The sequence below is a fragment of the Anomaloglossus baeobatrachus genome, chromosome 1, assembly GCF_048569485.1.
Source record: "Anomaloglossus baeobatrachus isolate aAnoBae1 chromosome 1, aAnoBae1.hap1, whole genome shotgun sequence".
NCBI lineage: Eukaryota > Metazoa > Chordata > Amphibia > Anura > Aromobatidae > Anomaloglossus > Anomaloglossus baeobatrachus.
In genome coordinates this window covers 527,475,543-527,490,507 of record NC_134353.1, presented here as the reverse complement: position 1 = coordinate 527,490,507, position 14,965 = coordinate 527,475,543, and the positions used below count along the sequence as shown (strand labels likewise).

Genomic DNA, 14,965 nt, shown 5'->3' with positions numbered 1-14,965 from the left:
TCACCTGATGCGGTCACCTGACGCATCAGCTGATCGTAAGTCTCGCGGTGACGCCGGATTTTACCGCCGAGTGACTGATTCCCCGGCGCTTGCAGTCAGTTCGTGACAGCTGCAGACAGGCCGGGGTGATCTCCGGAGTTCAGGTGAGAGCACCGGAGATTAGCCCGGGATGTCTGCAGCTGTCATGAACTGAATCGCAAGTTTCGGGGAATCAGTCACTCTGCTCTCGCTGTACAGTCTCGGCTGCACTCTGGAGCTCAGGTGAGAGTTCCGAAGTGCAGTGCAGGTACCTGAATCCAGGCCTGGCATTACTGGAGATTCCTCCGGTAGCCAGTCCGACGCTGCACAGAAGTGTGTTTTTTGTTTTTTTGCAGTGATGCATCAGCTGATTCTATAAAAGGCTTTTATACAATCAGCTGCTGTCTCATGTGATTCAGGCCTTGAACCTGACACATCATCCGATCGCTTTGCTTTCCAGCAAAATTATCAGATGATATTTGATCCGGATTGGACGGCGCGGGACCCTTGACCCAGGATTACTGCGGAGGTGGGTTCTTTATTTCAATAAAGATGGAGTCACTAATTGTGTTGTGTTTTATTTCTAATAAAAATATTTTTCTGTGTGTTGTTTTTTTTGTTTTTTTTTTATCTTTACTAGAAATTCATGGTGGTCATGTCTATTATTGGTGTGACACCATGAATTTCGGGCTTAGGGCCAGCTGATAATACACAGCTAGCCCTAACCCCATTATTACCCAGCGAGTCACCCGGCATCAGGGCAGCTGGAAGAGTTGGATACAGCGCCAGAAGATGGCACTTCTATGAAAGCGCCATTTTCTGGGGTGGCTGCGGACTGCAATTCGCAGCAGGGGTGCCCAGAAAGCATGGGCACCCTGCACTGTGGATTCCAATGCCCAGCTGCCTAGTTGTACCTGGCTGGACACAAAAATTAGGCGAAGCCCACGTCTTTTTTTTTTTTTTTTTTTTTTTTTTAAATTATTTTATGAAATTCATGAAATAATTTAAAAAAAAGGGCTTCCCTATATTTTTGGTTCCCAGCCGGGTACAAATAGGCAGCTGGAGGTTGGGGGCAGCCCATACCTGCCTGCTGTACCCGGCTAGCATACAAAAATATGGCGAAGCCTACGTCATTCATTCATGCGTTTTAAAAGACTCTGTTTCTGTGCATTTTTAGTGCTAAAAAACGCACAAAAACGCGTCAAAAAAACGCAGTGTGTACACATAGCCTAAATCTATTAAAGTTTGTTGTCTACGAACTCGCACCGACCTCAGGCATCACACCCACACATCAGTTTTACCATATAGTGAACACCGTGAATAAAATATCTCAAAAACAATTGTGCAGTCGCACTTTTTTTTGCAATTTTTCCCGCATTTGAATTTTTGTTGCCATTTTCCAGTACACTATATGGTAAAACTAATGGCTTCATTTAAAAGTACAACTCATTCCGCAAAATTATGAGCCCTCATATGGCATGATTGACTGACTGAAAAATAAAAAAGTCACGTCTCTTGGAAGAATGGCGAAAAAAATAAACGGAAAGCGCAAAATTGGCCGGTCGTAAAGAGGTTAAAGTCGAGTGTGAGAGTAGGGGTGTATCACTATATAACAATACAAGTTAATCTATTCAGCTACAATAATGGTGACAGTGGTTGTCACCCAACTCTCCCAGACACTAATAGAACTAAGAGTCAGCAGCGTCGGATTATTATCAGTTTGCTTTATGGGGAGATCGCTCTATAACCAGGCATATGTGGTCCAGCATTCAGTGTGGTAGTACACAGTGCGTCCTTATCCATGTGCGCATGGAATGCGTCCGCTTTGTATGGTAACACTGGATGCATGACCCGCTCATATTCTGGCGTTGCCCTGCAGTCCAGGCTCCATACACTTTGGCCGGTGAGCAGGTTTGAAGAATTATTTTTTCCATCTTTCACAGCAGCATTTTACAAGGACATTCAGCTATGGTAATAATACATATAATGAGAAGATTACTCACGGAGGATAAAATTCCTCAGCTCCAGCAGCTGTTGATCTTCACAGTTGGACATACAAGTCCATGAGTGGCCTCCTCTTCTACACGGTGTAGACAGAAGGCCAGCGTTGCCTAATTAACCCTTCTTCTGAAAGGAACTGAAGTAGTGGGTGGCGTGGCCATGAAAGTGTAGACACCCATGCTGCTGCCTTTAGATAAGCATGTGTAGAGGAGTGCTTCGTCCTAACACACACCCAGCTTACTTTTGAACTAGCAGTTTTCCTTACTCTGCGTCCGATAAATGCCTTGTCACCGTGCTTATGCATTTAGCAGATGGCCTTTTCATCATCCGGACTCTGAAATATAAATATATCCATTATATTGTGTTTTTTTTCAGCGATTCAGAAAATGTCAGAAGATTTGAAGAAAAGATTAGAATTTCCAAACTCACTTATTCAGGCCCAGGTAAGACTTTTTATGTGACGTCGGCACTAATGTACTGTTGAATAACTGAAGGCAGATTTGGACAAACACACTTTGGTACCTAACTACTTTTTTGTTTAACTTACAGTGCCTTGAAAAAGTATTCATACCCCCTGAACTTTTCCACATTTCTTCACATTACACCCACAAACTTAAAGGGGTACTCCAGAGAGATAAAAAAGCAAAACAACTGTCCGTGCCCTCATAAACATAAAGATGAGATGCACGTCACACTGAATTAGTCCATCTGAATTACAGGTACAGCAGTGTTCCTGTACCTGTAATTCAGTGGATCGTTGCCTGCCCCATGGTGTTGGTATAATGTAGCCCCCTGATAATAGCTGCTTCCTGCAGTCTTAGAACAGGGGACGTGGCCACATGCCTTTTTAAGGGGTCAGCCTTATACCAACAGCATAGAGCAGGCCACACCCCTGCCATGACCACTGTTCTCAGACAGCAGCTTTTATCAGGGGCTGGCTATTATCAACAGCATGGAGCAGGCCACACCCCTGGACAAAACTTCATAGCGTTCCAAAAGGAATTCCTTCCATACTTTTTTTTTTTTATTCGACTGGGCTCCAGTGTACTGCAGTGATGTTCTTGGGGTGATGGAAAAAAAATGTAATATTGAGTTGAATGTGAGCGAGTGTAGACTTTATTGATTCATTCATAAAAAAAAAAAAGGCTGAAAACTGTGCTACTGCATAATGGCATCAAGTATGCTTCAGGTTCAGTGCCTATAAGACATTCTGTGTACTTGAGGCCTAAAACACACTTCCGCAAAAAAAACGTACGTGTCTTACGGTCCGTTTTTTAGGGGCGCTTCTCCGGTACGTATGGCATCCGTGTGATGGCGTATGCGAGCCGTGTGTGCATGTGGAATGTCCGTATTGACAAAAAATACGTACGTGTGCTGTCCGTGTGCTGTCCGTTTTTAAAGGCCCGCATTCTTTTTATTTTTTTAAATTCTTTATTTTAAAGACCGACTCGAGAACATACAAAGTAACACCTGCTCCACAAAGAACAGAATAACAGATTTCAAATATTTAACATTGACATGTAGCCCACCCTTCCGCACCCCTGTACATATCTAGTCACTGCAACTGCTCGAGTCAGGCCCAATTTAATCCTTTTATGAACCAACCCAACAAGGGTAGAATACAGAACATAGAAAGAGAGAGCAAAGCCCGAAAAGAGTTTAGAACAGGTTAAGAGAAAGAGGTTGAAAGGGGAATAGGGGGGAAGGGAGAATAGAGGAAGATAGGGGACAAAGAAGTGAGAAGAAGGGAGAGCGAGAGAAGAAAAAAGAGGAAAGGGGGAGAGGAGAGAAAATAAAAAAAAAAAAAAGGGGGGGGGAGAGTGTTTCCCCAGAGCCTCACAGCAGCCGTGGAACAGAGAGTAATCTGGCGTATTCCGCCGAGTAAGTGAACTCCAACCATGGAAACCAAGTCCTATGAAAATCTTCCTGTCTGTCATTGAGAGAGGATGTCAGGTCCTCCATGTGCCTTAGGTCATTAACCCTTGAAACCCACTGTGCCAGTGCGGGGGGGGGGGGGGGGGGGTAGAAGACTTCCAGCCAAGCGGGATGCAAGACCTGGCAGCCATTACCAGAAATCTAAGCAAAGAGCGCTTGTATCTAGGAGCTGGGAGTTCCGAAAGCTGTAAGATAAACAGGTCTGGACCCAATGTCTCAACCGTGCCAGTCACCAGTCTAATTACCTCCCTCACTTCTGACCAAAACCGTTGCAAGGAAGGGCAGGACCAAAAGATGTGAACGTAATCACCCTCCCCCGAGCCACACCTCCAGCAAACTGGGTCGACTGAGGGGAATATCCTATGAAGTCTAGTCGGGACTCTATACCACCTAGTCAGCAGTTTGAAGTTGGCCTCCAACAGTCTGGAACTGATCGAGGTTTTATGTGCCATCATTAGGACGTTGTTTCGTTGCGTGTCAGATAGAGCCGTCCCTTTCCCACTGCCGCAAATAGACCGGGGTGGGCAAATCTCCCGGGTCTGATAGCAAATTGTATGCCAGGGAAAGTGAGTGCCGCAGGGCCCCCTCTCCCAAGCACAATTTTTCGAATCTTGTGGGAGGCCCAGCGTACCGGGCGAAGCAGGGAAGGGAGCTCATGAAATGCCTCAACTGCATGGCCCTCCATCTCCCCAGGGGGTCCGGAGGCAAGAGACCACAAATATCCGAAAGAGATAGCCAGTCACCCTCCCCTCCCAGCTGGTAAGCTCTGAATCTGCCCCCCTGTACCCAGCTCCGAAAAACTGGGTCCGAGAGGCCAGGACGGAAATCCGGATCTCCTATAATTGGTGACATGGGGGAAGGCAACGGCAGGAGGAGGCGCCGAACCTCGCCCCTCAAACAGCATTCCAGAGTAGCGCCAATAGTGGGGTGAGATCTCAAAGTAGACGGGAAAAAGCTTTCGAGCCAAGGCATGGCCGGTAAATGTACCTCCGAGAAGCTCTGTTCCTGGGCGACCCATGGTTTCATCCTAGAGTGGCGGCACCAATCCAGAACCCTAACCATATGTGTGGCCCAGTAATATTTTTTCATATCAGGTATTCCCAGCCCTCCCCTACACTTAGGTCTGCACAGTAGGGAACGGGAAAGTCTCGCCGGCTTATTCGCCCAGATAAATTTAGTATATAGTGAGGCCAATTCCTTGAAGAAAGAGCTCGGGATCTTAATTGGCAGGGCCTGGAAGAGGTATAGAAGTCGTGGTAATATATTCATCTTCAATATTGCACATCTCCCAAACCATGTGAAGAGGCCCCTCGCCCAATTTGCGCAGTCTGTTCTAATGGACTGCAGGAGAGGGAGATAGTTCAGCTTATATAGTTGGCTAGTGTCCGCAGCCAGCTGGACCCCCAGGTACCTCAGAGAGTGGTTAGCCCACTTAAACCCGAACGCAGATTGTAGCGAAATAACATGATCTTGGGGGAGAGATACATTCATAGCCTCCGATTTTGACATGTTAATTCTAAAATTAGAAAGAGAGGAGTATGTTTCCAGCTCTCTCAGTAGATTGGGCAGGGAGACCCGAGGGTTGGTAATAAAGAAAAGTAAGTCGTCCGCGTATGCCGCGATTTTGTAGGTGGAACCAGCAACTATAGGGCTGGAAATGTCAATGTTGCCTCTAATTCGGCTAAGCAGGGGTTCCAGGGTCAGGATAAAGATCAGGGGTGAGAGGGGACATCCCTGCCTTGTGCCGTTAAGAATGGGAAATCTATCTGAAAGGAGACCGTTCACCCTGACCGCGGCAGAGGGGTTACTATACAGAGAGCATATCCACCTGAGCATCATCCTCCCCAACCCCACCTCCCGCAGAACCTCCTCCATGAATATCCAATTGACTCTGTCGAACGCTTTTTCTGCGTCGGTCGACAGGAGCATCAGGGGCAACCCTTCCGAATTAGCCCTGTGGATTAAGATCAGCGCCTTAGTGGTGTTGTCCCTCGCTTCCCTTCCCATCATGAACCCAAGGCCCGCATTCTTACCCAATTAATGATTTTTAATCATTCATCATGAGATCTTGGTGTTGTTGTTTGCTTTCTATTGACCTGATAGATTGGAAACAAGTGTTGCAGATTTTTTAATGAAAAACGGACATGGACGATACGTGCTGAACACGGACATACTCCGTGTGCGGTCCGTGCAGGCACAGACCCATAGACTAAAGCGGGTCCGTGCCTGCGTGTTGCCGGCAAAAAACGGACATGTCGTCCGTTTAGAACACGTACTTACGACACGGGCACACGTTCCGTGTGATTTTACGTGCGTGTGCCATCTACCATTGAATAACATGGGTCTCCGTGTGTACGTGTCTCCGGTACGTGCAAATACGTACCGCACACGTACAAAAAAAACGGATGTGTGTTGCGGGTCTGAAGGAAAGCTATGAGAATTTAGACTTTATTCCCAAGAAACTTAACTAGAAGGTTCAAGGATGGTCAGTATGTGGTGAAAAGCTCTTTTTGCTTCTTGGGCAGCAAGGAGGATACACGAAGTACCCATGCTTTTTGTGTGAATGGAACAGTCAAGATAAGACTTATCACTGGAGACATAAAAATTGGCCAGCAAGAATATCTTTGCAACCTGAACTGAAGAACATAGTTACGAAAAGTTTAGTTGATCCCACTAAAATTCTCCTGCTATCTCTCCACATTAAGCTTGGACTGATGAAACAGGTTGTGAAAGCTCTAGCAAAAGAAGGAGACTTTTAAGTACTTGTGTACTAAGTTCCTGGGACTGTCCAAAGTAAAACTGAAGGAAGGTATTTTTGTGGGTCCGGATATTTAAAAACTGATGAAGAACGACATATTCGAAACAAAAATATATGCTATTGAGAAAAGGGTTTGGGATTCTTTTAAAGAAGTTGTAAAGAAATTTCTAGGTTGCCACAATAATCCAGAACCTAAGTCCAATCTGAAAAACATGCTGAATTGTTTCAAAGCCTTGCGTTGTCTGATGAATTTGATTTTCCTCTTTTTACATTCCCATTTGGACTACGTTCCTGAAAACCTTGGTGCTGTTAGCAAAGAGCAAGGAGAAAGATTTTTATCAGGACAACAAGGAGATGGACCGACGATACTAAGGCTATGTGCGCACGTTGCGTACAGTTACTGCAGAAATTTCTGCAGCGATCTGAAGAGCACATGTGCGCTTTAAATCACTGCAGAAATGTCCGTAGTGAAAAAAAAAAAAAGCCGATTCCATGCGCTCTGCCTGCAGCTCCTGCCATAGACAGAGCAGGAGCTGCCTGCAAAGCACACGGAAGAAGTGACATGTCACTTGTTTTTACGCAGCGCTTCGGCAGCAGCGTAACTGCATGTATTTACGCAACGTGCGCACATAGCCTAAGATAGATGATCTTAGGCTATGTCCACATGATGGTGGACTGATGCTGGATGCTTCACAGAGAAGATCCGCAGGCCTGCTATAAGAGAAACGGTATCAAGGGAAGCTTTAAAGAAAAAAGGAAAAGTCACAAGAAATAATTTCCAATAAAGCTGCAAAATAAAATGTATATATGTGTGTGTGTGTGTGTGTGTGTGTGTGTGTGTGTGTGTGTGTGTGTGTGTGTGTGTGTGTGTATATATATATATATATATATATATATATATATATATATATATAATGTATATGTATATGTGTGTGTGTACATTTGTGGCTTCAATCAAGGTTTTTCTTGAATGTAATTTCACCCATGTTTTGTGCAAAATCCATACATGATGGTTTAAAATTAGGAGTTGTTTTTTTTTCTTTTCTTTTTTTCCCGTCGCCACGACAGCGCCAAGAGAAAGATGGGTTTGCCCCTTATTTGGACAGGAAACACGCTAAAATAAAAGGGTGGCACCTCAGTTTGTTTTCCTGTCGCATGATGGGAGACCCAGATGTGCTGTGGCGCTGCCACAGTGAAGGATGGCTTAAGGTTGGGGTCCTTGGGTTTTTTAAGATCAGGGGCCTCAGCCCCCTTTTTCCCATTTATTTCTTTTTTGGAGCCTCCAGGTCTGTCTTGCTCTACTGTCTTCTGGACGTTCCGGGGCAGTTGATATGCCGGTCTCTCCTGTGTCCTGCTGGCAAAAGCGCCTGCAGTTGATACGCAGGCCTAACATGCTACAGGGTCTGTGTCCTGCTCAAGACCTTATGGGTCTCCGGCAGTTGAATATGCCGGACAAAACATGCTACCGGGTCTGTGTCCTGCTCAGGACCTTATGGGTTTTCTGGCACTTGTATATGCCGGTTTACAGCCGAGATCAGAGGACCCGGGTCTGTATCCTACAGGTTACTCCCAGTAGTAAATACGCTGGGTCTGTGTCCCATAGAGAGCCGACTGCGGTTGACACGCCGGTCTCTTACCGGAGGATCCTGGCTTTGATGCTTGGGGCGGAAGATGCTGGCTGTCCTCGGCGGCGCTGCTGAGTTCCGGGTTCCTGACAGGATGTGACATCAGACCGGAAGCCGTTTCTGCACATGCGCAGGGACTGGCAAGATGGCGCTGCCCACCACTACTGCACTCATGGTGGCAGCATTTTGTTAATTCTGGTGACTCTGGGCTTACCTTGAAGGATACCCAGGAGCTTCCTCAGCAGCAGCGGGTGCCACCAAAACGGAGAGCGAGTGGAGGGAGCACTCTAGCAGTGCTCGACAATTCGCAGGTTCTCGCAGGAGTCCTCTCACATAACCCGGTACAATCTCTGTCAGGTGGTAAGTGGAACCTTATGGGTGATTTTACTTACTAGGTTCCTTTCTGTCTTCCGAGAATTGCTCACCCTCTGAGCTGACTCAGGCTGCACGCCCTTATGCTGACCTTGGCCTCCTACATGAAGGGTTCCTTCAGATCCAGAAGCCAGGCCTTGTAATATTATGGAGTGAAATTCTGCTGCATGGCGGAGGTTGCTGTCCCAGATTAGGTTTGGATCTGACAGAGTCTCAGACTAAAGCATGCTTTACACGCTGCGACATCGCTAACGATATATCATCGGTGTCACGGTGTTTGTGACGCACATCCGGCGTCGTTAGCGACATCTCAGCATGTAACACCTCTGAGCGACCTAAAACGATCGCAAAAGAGGTAAAAATCGTTGGTATTGGAGAGGTCGCTCCAACACCAAAAATCGTTGACAGGTGAGTAGCGCGGTTGTTTGTCGTTCCTGCGGCAGCACAAATCTCTATGTGTGACAATGCAGGAACGAGGAAACTCACCGTACCTGCGTCCCGCCGGCAATGACGAAGGAAGGAGGTGGGCGGGATGTTTTGCCCGCTCATCTCCGCCCCTCCGCTGCTATTGGGCGGCCAGTAAGTGACGTCGCTCTGACGCCGAACGAACCGCCCACTTAGAAAGGAGGCGGTTCGCCGGTCACAACGACGTCGCTAGGCAGGTAAGTAGTGTGACGGGAGTAAGCGATGTTGTGCGCCACGGGCAGCGATTTGCCCGTGTCGCACAACCGACGGGCGGGTACACTCGCTAGCGATATCGGTAATGATATCGCAGCGTGTAAAGTACCCTTAAGTCTATCCATCCAACTACTTCTTCTGTGGAAGGGCATATGTTGTGGATTTCTCACATTGTTTTGGGAATGGAAGCTGCCCTCCAGCTTACCGATATCGCTAGAGTGCGTACCCGCCCCCATCGTTTGTGCGACAATGGCATATCGTTCACAGTCTTGCACAAAATCGCGCACCCCCGTCACACGGACTTACCTGCATAGCGACGTCGCTGTGACCGGCGTACCGCCTCCTTTCTAAGGGGAGGTTCGTTCGGCGCCACAGCGACATCACTAAGCGGCCGCCCAATCAAAGCGGAGGGGCGGAGATGAGCGGGACGAACATCACGCCCGCCTCCTTCCTTCCTCATTGCCGGTGGATGCAGGTAAGGAGAGGTTCCTCGTTCCTGCGGTGTCCACATAGCGATGTGTGCTGCCGCAGGAACGACGAACTACATCGCCCAAGCATCAGCAACGATAATTGGGAATATTGGGGGATGTCACCGATGAGCGATTTTGAACGTTTTTGCGACGATTCAAAATCGCTCATAGGTGTCCCACACAACGAGATCGCTAAAGCAGCCGGATGTGCGTCACAAATTCCGTGACCCCAACGAGATCGCTTTAGCGAAATCGTAGCGTGTAAAGCCACCCTTAGTGTTGGTATATCAAAATCCTAATGCAATACACTTAAGTGTGTGGGTGTAATGTAAAAATTTACAGAGCAGGAATACTTTTTCAAGGCTGTGTTTGTGTGTGTGTGTGTGTGTGTGTGTGTGTATATATTTTATTCACACACCTCGACGTTGAAATTTCATCACCAAGTAGGAAAAGTGATGGAATTATAGAAATCAGAAGATCAATAGACATGTTAACACTTGTCTGATACATTGGAAAAAAAAAACACTAGTGGTACCATGGGGTCAATATGACCCCACCACAAAACTTAATATTTGTTTGCATGTATTTTGGTCAGGATTTATTTAAATAATGAAATACACACCTTCAGTCGTCCTTTGACCTTTTACTGTCCGGATGTTTTAATAAATGTGAAGAACTGATGGATGCTGTGATGTATATCAGTGTATACTTTGGAATTCACTGAATAGATTAACTATTAGCTAATACAGTTAGGTCCAGAAATATTTGGACAGTGACACAATTTTCGCGAGTTGGGCTCTGCATGCCACCACATTGGATTTGAAATGAAACCTCTGCAACAGAATTCAAGTGCAGATTGTAACGTTTAATTTGAAGGTTTGAACAAAAATATCTGATAGAAATTGTAGGAATTGTACACATTTCTTTACAAACACTCCACATTTTAGGAGGTCAAAAGTAATTGGACAAATAAACCAAACCCAAAACAAAATATTTTTATTTTCAATATTTTGTTGCGAATCCTTTGGAGGCAATCACTGCCTTAAGTCTAGAACCCATGGACATCACCAAACGCTGGGTTTCCTCCTTCTTAATGCTTTGCCAGGCCTTTACAGCCGCGGCCTTCAGATCTTGCTTGTTTGTGGGTCTTTCCGTCTTAAGTCTGGATTTGAGCAAGTGAAATGCATGCTCAATTGGGTTAAGATCTGGTGATTGACTTGGCCATTGCAGAATGTTCCACTTTTTTGCACTCATGAACTCCTGGGTAGCTTTGGCTGTATGCTTGGGGTCATTGTCCATCTGTACTATGAAGCGCCGTCCGATCAACTTTGTGGCATTTGGCTGAATCTGGGCTGAAAGTATATCCCGGTACACTTCAGAATTCATCCGGCTACTCTTGTCTGCTGTTATGTCATCAATAAACACAAGTGACCCAGTGCCATTGAAAGCCATGCATGCCCATGCCATCACGTTGCCTCCACCATGTTTTACAGAGGATGTGGTGTGCCTTGGATCATGTGCCGTTCCCTTTCTTCTCCAAACTTTTTTCTTCCCATCATTCTGGTACAGGTTGATCTTTGTCTCATCTGTCCATAGAATACTTTTCCAGAACTGAGCTGGCTTCATGAGGTGTTTTTCAGCAAATTTAACTCTGGCCTGTCTATTTTTGGAATTGATGAATGGTTTGCATCTAGATGTGAACCCTTTGTATTTACTTTCATGGAGTCTTCTCTTTACTGTTGACTTAGAGACAGATACACCTACTTCACTGAGAGTGTTCTGGACTTCAGTTGATGTTGTGAACGGGTTCTTCTTCACCAAAGAAAGTATGCGGCGATCATCCACCACTGTTGTCATCCGTGGACGCCCAGGCCTTTTTGAGTTCCCAAGCTCACCAGTCAATTCCTTTTTTCTCAGAATGTACCCGACTGTTGATTTTGCTACTCTAAGCATGTCTGCTATCTCTCTGATGGATTTTTCTTTTTTTTCAGCCTCAGGATGTTCTGCTTCACCTCAATTGAGAGTTCCTTAGACCGCATGTTGTCTGGTCACAGCAACAGCTTCCAAATGCAAAACCACACACCTGTAATCAACCCCAGACCTTTTAACTACTTCATTGATTACAGGTTAACGAGGGAGACGCCTTCAGAGTTAATTGTAGCCCTTAGAGTCCCTTGTCCAATTACTTTTGGTCCCTTGAAAAAGAGGAGGCTATGCATTACAGAGCTATGATTCCTAAACCCTTTCTCCGATTTGGATGTGAAAACTCTCATATTGCAGCTGGGAGTGTGCACTTTCAGCCCATATTATATATATATAATTGTATTTCTGAACATGTTTTTGTAAACAGCTAAAATAACAAAACTTGTGTCACTGTCCAAATATTTCTGGACCTAACTGTACATACACGTCTACACCATATTTGCTTGGCTTGTTGGGTATGTACTGGTTAAAACTGTATCTTCCTCTAAAAGTAGAGATTCATCCACCGTACGTTCAGTGCTTGGTATATAGTTAGACTTGCATACTAGCACAATTTTTTTATAAGCTAGCTCCGATTTCACGAAGATTATCTGAAGCCCTTCTATCTTACCATGTTGTGGCATTGTCAAAACTTAACCAGTAGAGTAAGAACACAAATTGTTTTAGGCTCTATCCTGCGATACATACCGGTTTTTGCAGTCCCATCCATTGCCAAAATACTGGAACTAGATTCTTTGGAGCTTTTTGTCAGCCCTAGGTACAAAAATAGGCCCAAAAGGTACAACAAAAGGCCATATTTGTCTCCTAAAATATATAATAAAAAAATATTGCCCCATTACACAAAGAGTACCATGGAGTCATAGCGACCACACCAACCTTTATGGTTACCGTATTTTTCGGGTTATGACATGCACTCTCCCCCCGGTTAAAAAAATAAATAAAAATAAATCAGGCAGAAAATGCCAGTGCATCTTATAACCCAAATGTAGCTTACCGGGGGTGGTGGAGTGGGGACTTAGGATGCCAGTATCAGCACGATAAGAGTGATGCTGTGGGCTCTGGTCTGGGAGGAATTTGTGTCACATGCACAGATTGAGATCTCGGAGAGCTATGATCTCAGTCTGCGCATGTGCTGCTTCTGGCGCAATTGTCATGAAGTCCATTAGGTCCGTCACTGGCAAATTAATGCCTCCTGCCTCGAGCAGCCAATACACCCCCTCCTCCCAGCCCAAGGCCCAAAGGATTGCCCCACTTGTGCCACATCCAGCTTCCTAGGGCCCTGCTCCACCGCCCCCTGGTAAGCTACATTCGGATTATAAGATGGACCATAAGACTACAAGACTGGCCCCCATTTTTAGATTTAAAAAAATCTTTTTTCCTTTTTCCTCCTCTAAATTTGGGGTGCATCTTATAATATACTGTATTTAGCAATAAACTAAAAAGAGTAAAACTGAAACTAGTACGTGCAATATGTCTGAACCATCACAATTAAATACATAAGATGTCGTAATCATGTGGAACAATCTGTGTTAACAATTACATATGTAATCTGCATGGAATAACATTGACTCCATGGTACCAAACAAAGGTTAATGATGTGCAAATTATGAAAATATGAAAACGAAACTTTCAAAACATCTCGATTTATTCATTATGAAGTATGAGTGCCATGGGCAGAAATTCACACACTTGCACACCTTGGCATGCTGTCACTGAGGTTATTAATATATGTCTGGTGAATGTTCTGCGATGCTGAATGCACTTGAACACATAAGGCTACTTTCACATCTCCGGTTTTTGCTATGCGGCACACTCCGGCACTTTGCAGGAAAATCGCAACCGGTTTTTTTTGCTGCCGGTTGCGATTTTCCTGCATAGACTTTAATTAGTGCCGCATTGTGCCGCATGGGCTCCCGTTCGGTCCGGTTTTTGCCGCATGCGGCAGATTTAGCCGATGCGGCGGCCGGATGGAACGTTGCCTGGCACGTTTTTTCGTGCGGCAAAAAAAACCGCATCGCGCCGCATTCGGCCGAGGCGGCGCATTTTTCAATGCATGCCTATGGCGGCCGGATGCGGCGCGATGCGGCAAAAACCGCATCCGGCCGCCGCGTGCGTTTTTTGCCACTGCGCATGCTCAGTAGCATGCCGCAAGCGGCAAAAACCGGACAAGCCGCAAAGGAAAAACTTATGCAAAGGATGCGGTGTGTTCACCGCATCCGTTGCATAGCTTGCACAGCCGGATTGAGCCGCAGAGCTCAAGCCGGATGTGTGAAAGTACCCTAAATCATCAAGATCTGCTGCTGGCAGCTCCCTTTGCAACTGCCAATCAATAACATCTAAGATATGCTCAATGGGAAACAAGTTCAGAGATGCTACAGGCCATGATAGCATGGGTAGGCCATGCAGGCTGCTCACTAGCATTGGCAACTTGTGGCTTGACATTGACTTTTTCACTTTTTATCTTTAAGTTTTCTTCGTGGCATTACCCATTTGGTCTCTTAATCCATTTCCAGCTACCATGGTATCATACAAGTCATTCTCGCCACTGTAGATGACTGACCTTGTATTCCAATCTCCATTGCTGTCTTGATTTTCACCATCATAGCCATTGAGAGCAGTGGTGTGAGTTCAATGGAATACCTGTAGCGGTATGTCTGTCTGGCTGCTAAATCTTATGCAAGCACCTTTTGATGGTTTGTGCAGACATTGTTTGATGCCTTTGGCTTCATACATGGTGTCTTTTTTTCACTTGCAGTACAGAATGAATAACCTAATACCATCCTTCTAATCTGACGAGACCACATGGGCAGTGCCACACAAGGGTACATCACACTGATCCTATTCCTTGGGTTATGGTGTAAGATGGCATAATGTACAATAGTCGTAGATCTCCTGTCTTCATTCCAGGTACACTAACAGTTTGGTGTTGCATTTGGTTGTAGAACTAGTGTATGAGTTGTCTACAGTCTCCCTGGAGCCATTTTCAACACAATATCTTCAAGCCGTGTGTTGCTCATTTTACTGAGGTCCAATGTGTTGTTTTCAGATGAAAGTAAATTTTGCATTTCATTTGGAAATCAAGGTCCCAGAGTCTGGAGGAAGAGTGGAGAGACACACAATCCAAG

General features: G+C 45.6%; 2 protein-coding genes across 3 annotated transcripts in view; one reads left to right on the top strand and one right to left on the bottom strand.

The window, feature by feature from the left end:
• MLLT3 (MLLT3 super elongation complex subunit) overlaps nucleotides 1–2,133 on the bottom strand; it is a 485,346-nt gene extending 483,213 nt beyond the window's left edge. The window contains exon 1 of the mRNA XM_075316277.1: nucleotides 2,022–2,133. The gene's annotated coding sequence lies outside the window, so the exon portion shown is untranslated. The remainder of the gene's footprint in view (nucleotides 1–2,021) is intronic.
• Nucleotides 1–14,965, top strand: part of FOCAD (focadhesin) — a 334,145-nt gene that overhangs the window by 5,465 nt on the left and 313,715 nt on the right. For both annotated transcript variants that reach the window (XM_075316251.1, XM_075316242.1), the window contains exon 2: nucleotides 2,395–2,462. In XM_075316251.1, coding sequence (XP_075172366.1) covers nucleotides 2,406–2,462 — 57 coding nt within the window. In that variant the 5' untranslated portion in view covers nucleotides 2,395–2,405. The remainder of the gene's footprint in view (nucleotides 1–2,394; nucleotides 2,463–14,965) is intronic.